At 47.8% G+C, this 9,594-nt stretch overlaps 2 protein-coding genes across 2 annotated transcripts; one reads left to right on the forward strand and one right to left on the reverse strand.

Moving 5' to 3' along the window:
• Positions 1–428: 428 nt before the first annotated feature.
• LOC136425833 (actin-binding protein WASF2-like) lies at positions 429–1,330 on the reverse strand. The gene is made up of 2 exons (XM_066414771.1): positions 1,013–1,330; positions 429–434 (listed from the first exon to the last, which is right to left on the reverse strand). The coding sequence occupies exons 1-2, from the start codon at positions 1,328–1,330 to the stop codon at positions 429–431; spliced, it is 324 nt and encodes a 107-aa protein (XP_066270868.1).
• Positions 1,331–7,237: 5,907 nt separating this feature from the next.
• LOC136425834 (uncharacterized) lies at positions 7,238–9,094 on the forward strand. Its single transcript, XM_066414772.1, has 2 exons — positions 7,238–7,264; positions 8,225–9,094. The coding sequence occupies exons 1-2, from the start codon at positions 7,238–7,240 to the stop codon at positions 9,092–9,094; spliced, it is 897 nt and encodes a 298-aa protein (XP_066270869.1).
• Positions 9,095–9,594: the final 500 nt, after the last annotated feature.

A 9,594-nucleotide genomic window follows, 5' to 3' on the forward strand; every position in this document is an offset into this window, starting at 1 on the left:
GGTCAGAGAACATATTTAGGGGATTGACACGAAATAATAAAATGTGTTTTAAGAAGGATTGGCTAGAGATCATATAATCGACAGTGCTACTACCGTTTGGTTGATAGCAAGGAAACTTTCCTTGGAGATCACCTGCTACCCTACCGTTTAGTATTGACAGGTTAGCTTGGATACAGAGGTCACAGATTAGTCTACCAAATTTGTTTGGGGGTGCCTTGTCCATATGCTGCCGGTCCGAATTGAAGTTTGAATTTACAATTTGATTTGCGTCCTCATGAATATCATTATCGACATAGTCATGCAGATCACCGAAACGAGAGTTAAGATCTCCCCCGAGAAGAATAAATCCTTGTGTGCTGAGGCTGGAGATTTCGCTTTCTAAAATATCTAAAACATGATTTTCGGAGATTTTATGCGTGGTGGATGAACTAGGGCTAATGCACACAGAACAAATAAATAGGTCTTTAGACAATCCTAAAAGTTCGCGATCCACTCGCACCCAGAGAATATCTGAAGATTTGGATGGAACTTTCCTTACGTGATTTGTATATTCATTTCTGTAGAAAAAGATAATACCCCCCGACGAGCGTTTCGCTCGTTTACTCTTGGTTCTGTGTAGGTGGAAATAGCTGTAATTTGGAACGTCAATTTTTGAGTTATCTGTAGTCCATGTTTCCAGAAGCGAAAAGAAATCAAATTTGTTACTACGCGCTAAAAAATCTACGTCTTCTAATTTCGACCCTAAGCCATGAATATTCCAAATGCCGAAGCTCTTGCTTCCGCCATTTGGGAACGTTTTCATCTCGAATAATATATGATTGTGCAAGTAAAAATCGTGTCTCTACCTTATTCCTCAATATAACATTTCAACTTCAAGGTGGCTAGCAAAATCTAAATAGCAAAAATCTAAAAACGTTGGTTAAACTATTTGAAAGAAGAAACAAACTTGAAAAAAGTGATCAAATAAATAATATTATAATAAGATAATGAGGGAAATAATCCCTTTTGATACATTGCAGTTTGGAGGGGCGGAGGGGGTGACTCCAGGGTCCGGGTGGAGGGGGGTGACTCCAGGGTCCGGGCGGAGGGGGGTGACTCCAGGGTCCGGGCGGAGGGGGGTGACTCCAGGGTCCGGGTGGAGGGGGTGACTCCAGGGTCCGGGCGGAGGGGGGTGACTCCAGGGTCCAACATGACGTCTCGGTAGGTTGGAAGGATGATCCTTCGTTGTAGGAAGCTGCTGTGTAGAAGAGTTCAGCGGGTTGTAAGACGGTCCATTCTTTGGGGCCGACACGGTGTGTCCCTGTCCATGTGTGGAGGAATGGTTCGCCATTGGAGAATTTATAGGCCGTTGAACTGGGCTTGAGGCAGGGAAGGTCTGACCCTGATTTAGTGTAGACTGGTGGCTAATGAGTGAGCGCGAATCCTACTGGCCGTGCCTGCTTGTTTGAACACCAATCACTCATCTCTGTATGAACGGTTCGGTGAGATGAGATTACTACTGGCAAGCTGACTCCTTCGGCCCTTGTATTCGCCTAGACCTGTGAGGGGGTTTACTGCTCTCTTTATGTTAGCAGCCAGCACACGGACCCCGTATCTGTTCAGATGGTAACCATCTGAGGTGTACAGGGATTTCTTGATTGTTCCTGCGCTGTAAAAGTTCGAATTGTCAGTGATATGTACATGGTTTGTCTCATCCGCAACTACTTTTAAGAATGAGTTTACGTCATCACCCAAAGCTTGGAGGTTAGGGTCATCCCTTGGGAGGATGGGAGATAGAACAAGATTGGTGCTTGGGTACTTGTCATGGGTGACCTGGACTAGTCTGCGGAATCCCTCAGACACTGTTGTTGCGTCGCGCGCGTCCCAGATATCGTTAGTCCCGACGTGAAACAATATAACCTTAGGGGCGGGGAGGACTGAGTTCTGTATGTAATCCTCTGCTTCTGTCAGGTTGAAAGTCACATCCTTTTTGGCGCTTTTGTCGGGGTAGAGAATGTCAGTTTTAATGGGCCTTGTGTTGCTGTCGCCGAGGATTAGCACGTCTGGCCTCTGCTCTTTGTTTTGTTGATTCCGCTCCGTTGTTTCCTGTCGTGAGCTGTTTTCCATATTGCTCGCACCTGGATGTGATGTTGTACGTCTTTCTTTGTTGTCCTGTTTGCGGCGGTTTACACTTGTACTCGAAGAGTCGGTTTGTTTGTCACCGTCATTGCCCAAAACCTGGAAGCGGTTTTGGACACTAATACTGGCGAATTCTTGTAGTAACTTGTCTGCACGTTCTGCTGGCGACATGTAGGTTTCCTTTTCTACAGACTGTAAAGGAGTAGACACTTTCTGGACCGTGATTGTTAGCTCGTCGACTTTTTCCTGTAGTGATTGGATTTGTTTTTGAAGCTGGGTGTTTTCTTGAATCAAACGCACGTTGTCTTCCATCAGCCGTTTCTTTTCGTCTGAAGATAGACCTTTACACACATGGCCGACGTTTGCTTTCATTGTGGCTTCCAATACAGAGATTCTCTGGTATACGGAGTTTTCAAAAGCGTTTCTATCAGATATGCAGCTGGCCAGGCAAGACTCTAACTTGGTAACGTTGTCCTGCAAAACGGACAAGTTTGGAGAAACTTGAGTCGACACATTGGACTGATTTGACACGTTGGACTGGTTTGAAACACCATCTTGACCGCCCGTATCATTGCTGTTCTCATCATAGAAGCTCTTCGGGGTTGTATTGCATGTTAGACATTTATCGGTCGTCAGAGGCTGGTCACAACTTTGGCAGAACGAATGACAATCAGACAATACATCCTCAGAACCTGCCGACACGGGTGGGGGGCTGACTATGCCACTACTGAGCCTTGAATCAGGAGCTTCTGAGTTGACTCAAACACTTTGATGCTCACTGATCCGTGTTCTTTCTTGGAATTAGTGTCAATGAACGAAAACTTGATGTAGTGCCCATTTGTTCCACCGTCGATCGCCTGCGTTTTGTGATGTTCCTGGCATTTTTCAAGCCAAGTTTTAGCGAGGTTCTGGGGAAGGAATACAGTGATGCTCTGCCGATTGTGTTGGACGAGGTAGTCTTTAGAGTTTTTGAGTTGCTTCTTGGTGACCTTGGGGAGATCCGGGACGACTTGATTGTTATCATAGCGTTGTCTGTACGATGCGTCAGATAGAATAGCAAAGACTTTGCTCACCTCACGGAATCTAGTTTCAGCTTCCTTGAATCTGCTGTCCTTGCGGCTGAGTTTGGTGGCTTCTTCGTACAAGGTAATCTCTTTCTTGTAAGAGTCCACAACTTCTGTTAGAGTCGCTGTTGGAGGAACGCCGAGTTTGGAGTAGAGTCCTTCTTGGTCGCCATTTTCCGTCGCCATGATTACCGTCAGCTTTCGGCTTGGGTGTTAGGATGAGCCAAAAACTGACTAAAATCTTGCTCTGGCGGTCTAAATCAACTTTAAGATGTGCAAAGTTGACTAAAGTACATTTACAAAGTTGTAGAAAGTAAAAATATTACATGAATTACAAAGCAAAGACACAATAAATCTTGCACTATCGGGAGCGCGTGACGGTAGCGTCCGTCACCGCCGCCATCTTAGTCTTAATGAAAACCTAGAAATTTGCTTGTCATACACCTAGATATAAAACATTACCCCACTTATCAAATGAGACTGAGAAAAAGGCTATAGAAACAACCAGGGGCAAGCAGCCGACAAAATTTGTGCAGTATCCAAATATGGCATGACCTCTCGTTCACCCAGTGTCCCACCTGTTTTATAAAGGGTGGAGTTTTGAAACACTTGCAGCGTACAAAGAGTGTCTTATATTCATCTACTTACTTGTCCAGTAAGTAGATGAATATTCATATAGGACCCGTCTCTTGAGTTTTCTTCAAATGCCACCCGTACTGTTTTCTTTCTTCTTCATCTTCTCCATCTGTTCTCACTATCTCGCTTACACACTCATTCACCCGCACACAAACACACTTTCACTCTGACTCACACACATTCACTTACTCCTTCACTCACACACTCAGCCGCACACAGACACTCACTCAATCACTCACACTCATTCATTCACTCACTCATTCACACACTCTCACATAGACTCACCCACTCTCTCTTACATACACACACACACACACACACAAACACACACACACACACACAGACACACACACAGACACACTGGTTCACTCACTCACTCCCTCACGCACACACTCACTCATTTAATTATACACACCCATTCATCCATTTATTCATTCACTGACTGACTGACTAACTGACTCACTGTCTCACTTATTAACCAACCCACTCACACATTCACTCATTCACTCACTCACCCACTCACTCACACACGCTTTTATACACTTATTTGCGGACTCAATCACTCACTCGTTCACTTACTCACTTATCCGGTCACTCTATCACTTATTCACCCAATCACTCATTCTCTCACCCATCCGCTGAATCACTCCCCTTCTCATTCACTCACTCACTCACTCAATCACTCACTCACTCATTCACTCTTCACTCATTCACTCATTCACTCACTCACTCACTCACTCACTCACTCACTCACTCACTCACCTGCTCACTCTTTCATTCAAAGATAATTATTGTTGTCTGCGCGAACCTTCTCGGTTTGCTAATGACCCCAATATCAAAGTCCATGTAACAACGTTGAATCATTTGTAGATGATGTCTAATTAATCAAGGACACCGAATCCTCATGCCAGGGCAGTGCATGCATTCACAGTTCGTTATATTTTATTTGAAACTTGTCGTGCAAGAGTAACACGATAAGTGTACAGTGACATGATCCACCATACTTGGACGAAAATAAAGCCATTATTTGTTACAGTGAACCTGCGACCTTTTCATACATGATCAGATCCACAGAAGACATCGATTGTTCCCTTGCTTGGTTGGAAAGATTATTATTGTTGTCTGCGCGAACTTTCATGGGGCAGCGAAACATGAAGTCAGTGAAAATTTAAAACTGATATTTTATATGAATTCTTAGCCTAAACCTGTGCAAAGCTCGGAAATTGGGGGGGGGGGGGCGGTGACGTTACCGGTTCGGAATACCTGCACTTTAAATCTGTCGAATCCAGGGAGTGTCCACAAACAACAACCCTATAAGAGGCAACAAAAACATGTAGGATAACACATCTCACGATATCACATGTATGCATCCAACGTAAATATTCTTTTACACTCTACGGTGTTTCTTACGCTTTGTTTTTTTAGCCATATTGGTGATCTTTGGGAGGCCCTCCCTCTCGTTGCACAGTGGTTTCTACCTTTTCCCAACATGTTAATGAAAGAGAGACACCTTGCGAAGGCTGTCAGGTTATTGCCCATTGCAAAATGCGGTATAGTGTGTTCACCTCAAGAGAAAATTTCGATCTGTCTCTGGATTCAATCCTCAGTTTCATCCATCGTAAGTACCCTACATACAGCCAGATCGTCTTTTCGAACCTGTTCAATTCACAAAGCAAAATAGCCAGGTCGATAATTTTTTCCCTGCGCGACAACATGTTGCTGCAATGACCCTTAAGCCTAGGTTACACATAGCCGAACATGGCTCCCGAACGCTAGCCGACTCAAGTCGGCGGTAGTTCGGGAGCATTCTGACCAGTTTTTGGGCCACGCCTATATTTGGCGCCGAACATGCGCCGAAAGCCTAGGTTACACATAGCCGAACATGGCTCCCGAACGCTAGCCGACTCAGGTCGGCGGTAGTTCGGGAGCATTCTGACCAGTTTTTGGGCCACGCCTATCTTTGGCGCCGAACATGCGCCGAAGATGCGCCGATCTTCTCCTAACCAGTACACGAATTACTGCCGAATGGGCTCCGAATGCTTTCTAGCTTACTCCCAACCATCCCGACCTCTAGCCGCAGACTGCCGAATCTCTCCTGACTAAACCCCGACCGATTGCAGACCCTCTCACGAATTCAAATGGACATATTCAGCGACTTTCAAAAGAGGGGTCATTTTCGGTTTTAATCAAAATAATCCATTCTGTTATGTTGTTAACATCACCGAGAGATCGAATTCGGATCATAGCTAGCTTTAATACTGCTTTTAGTGTTCTTCTTTGTTTTTGGTCGTGTGAAGGTCGGGGGTGATTCGCCCACGTTCCGATAGTAGTCACTTGGTTGAGAATTAGTTAGCAGAGTTTTGTCTACGGCCTTGGGGTGAGTTATGGGTAGGTTGGAAACTAGTTGGGAGTAATTCAGTAGTGTTTCTGGCGTGGTTAAGGTTCTAATTTTACTACTGACTCAATCCCGAATACCAGCCGAGCACTAGCCGACCGCGCCGAACACCAGCCGAACACCAGCCGACCCATTTCAGACCCTCCGTCCAGAGCCGAATGTTTTTAAATTTTCAAAACATTCGGCTGGCGCAGCCGAACACCAGCCGACTCAGCCGAACGCCAGCCGACTCGGCCGAACGCCAACCGAGCTAGCTCCCGAATCACTCCCGAAAAACTCCAACCATGGTCGGGGGAGAGTCGGGAGGCCATGTTCGGCTATGTGTAACCTAGGCTGAAGATGCGCCTATCATCTCCTAACCAGTACACGAATTACTCCCGAATGGGCCCCGAATGCTTTCTAGCTTACTCCTAACCACCCCGACCTCTAGCCGCAGACTGCCGAATCTCTCCTGACTAAACCCCGACCGATTGCAGACCCTCTCAGGAATTTAAATGGACATATTCAGCGACTTTCAAAAGAGGGGTCATTTTCGGTTTTAATTAAAATAATCCATTCTATTATGTTGTTAACATCACCGAGAGATCGAATTCGGATCATGGCTAGCTTTAATACTGCTTTTAGTATTCTTTTTTGTTTTTGGTCGTGTGAAGGTCGGGGGTGATTCGCCCACGTTCCGATAGTAGTCACTTGGTTGAGAATTAGTTAGCAGAGTTTTGTCTACGGCCTTGGGGTGAGTTATGGGTAGGTTGGAAGCTAGTTGGGAGTAAGTCAGTAGTGTTTCTGGCGTGGTTAAGGTTCTAATTTTACTACTGACTCAATCCCGAATACCAGCCAAGCACTAGCCGACCGCGCCGAACACCAGCCGACCCATGTCAGACCCTCCGTCCAGAGCCGAATGTTTTGAAATTTTCAAAACATTCGGCTGGCGCAGCCGAACACCAGCCGACTCAGCCGAACGCCAGCCGACTCAGCCGAACGCCAACTGAGCTAGCTCCCGAATCACTCCCGAATCACTCCAACCATGGTCGGGGGAGAGTCGGGAGGCCATGTTCGGCTATGTGTAACCTAGGCTTTATTAACGACGATCGTGAAATGTTTCTTCTATTATTCTTCATATTTCAGACAATTTGGCCTGGAGTGAGTTGAATCCATCCGATCATGACTGTGTATCTCTGTAATATTGTATCTGACCCTTATATCTTCCATCAAGACCTAAACGAAAAGCGAACTTTGTGCACATTTGAGCTTATAATGAATAAACAAAGGTTCAACAAATGACAGGAGAATACGGCGGAGAAGACACGTTAGGAGAAACAATGTTTTGAACCCATGTCCCTGTTTCGTACTTTTATGATTAAACATTGCATCATCTCGGTTATTAAATGTTTCAATATGAAAATATTGCTCGGCAAATGCACGTAGATTATTCACCAAACGTCCCTACGTACGTAATCACTCTCACTCACTCACTCACTCACTCACTCACTCACTCACTCACTCAATCGCTCACTCACTCACTTACTCACTCACTCACTCACGCACTCACTAATTCACTCACTCAACCACTCACTCAATCACTCATTCACCCGCTCGCTCACTAACTCACTCACTCATACACTCACTCGGTCGCTCGCTAATCCACTCATTCACTCACTAACTCGCTCACACATCCCCTCACTCAATCACTCACTCACTCACTAAATCAATATCTCACTCACTTATTCAATAACTCACTCAGTCACTCAGTCACTCAATCACTAAATCACTAAATCACTCGCTGGCTCGCTCACTCACACATCCACTCACTTACACATCCGATAACTCACTCACCCCTTCACTCAATAACTCACTCACTACACAATCAATCAATCACCCACTCAATCACACATCTACTCAATAACTCGCTTACTCACTCACTCACTCACTCACTCACATGAGTCTGTTTTGAGGCGTATTTAAATTGAAATCATTTAACATCATGGAAATTTAAGGTGTTGTCCCCTACAAGTTCCATTTCCACCATCCTTGCTGCCCTCTGACTGCCCCATACCCACAATCCTTACTGCCTAATACCCTTTCCCTCCCCCACCATCCTTACTGCCCCATACCCGTCCCCTCCCCCACCATCCTTACTGCCCCATACCGGTCCCCACCCCCGCCATCCTTACTGCCCTGTAACCGTCCCCACCCCGAACATCCTTACTGTCCTATACCCGTTCCCTCCCCCACCATCCTTACTGCCCCATACCCGCCCGATCCCCCGCAATCCTTACTGCCCTGTAACCGTCCCCACCCCCACCATCCTTACTGCCCCATACCCGTCCACTCCCCCACCATTCTTACTGCCCCATACCGGTCCCCACCCCCGCCATCCTTACTGCCCTGTAACCGTCCCCACCCCGAACATCCTTACTGTCCTATACCCGTTCCCTCCCCCACCATCCTTGCTGCCCCATACCCGTCCCCTCCCCCACCATCCTTGCTGCCCCATACCCGTCCCCACCCCCACCATCCTTACTGCCCTGTAACCGTCCCCACCCCCACCATCCTTACTGCCCCATACCCATCCACTCCCCCACCATCCTTACTGCCCCATACCCGTCCCCTCCCCCACCATCCTTCCTACCCCATACCCGTTCCCTCCCCGACCATCCTTACTGCCCCATACCCGTCCCCACCCCCACCATCCTTACTGCCCCATACCCATCCACTCCGCCACCATCCTTACTGCCCCATACCCGTCCCCTCCCCCACCATCCTTGCTGCCCCATACCCGTCCCCTCCCCCACCATCCTTACTGCCCCATACCCGTCCCCTCCCCCACCATCCTTGCTGCCCCATACCCGTCCCCACCCCCTCCATCCTTACTGCCCTGTAACCGTCCCCACCCCCACCATCCTTACTGCCCCATACCCATCCACTCCCCCACCATCCTTACTGCCCCATACCTGTCCACTCCCCCACCATCCTTACTGCCCCATACCCGTCCCCTCCCCCACCATCCTTCCTACCCCATACCCGTTCCCTCCCCGACCATCCTTACTGCCCCATATCCGTCCCCACCCCCACCATCCTTACTGCCCCATACCCATCCACTCCGCCACCATCCTTACTGCCCCATACCCGTCCCCACCCCCACCATCCTTACTGCCCCATACCCATCCACTCCCCCACCATCCTTACTGCCCCATACCCGTCCCCACCCCCACCATCCTTACTGCCCCATACCCATCCACTCCCCCACCATCCTTACTGCCCCATACCCGTCCCCACCCCCACCATCCTCACTGCCCCATACCCATCCACTCCCCCACCATCCTTACTGCCCCATACCCGTCCCCACCCCCACCATCCTTACTGCCCCATACCCGTCCCCTC

This window comes from Branchiostoma lanceolatum, chromosome 19 (assembly GCF_035083965.1).
Source record: "Branchiostoma lanceolatum isolate klBraLanc5 chromosome 19, klBraLanc5.hap2, whole genome shotgun sequence".
NCBI classification, from domain to species: domain Eukaryota; kingdom Metazoa; phylum Chordata; class Leptocardii; order Amphioxiformes; family Branchiostomatidae; genus Branchiostoma; species Branchiostoma lanceolatum.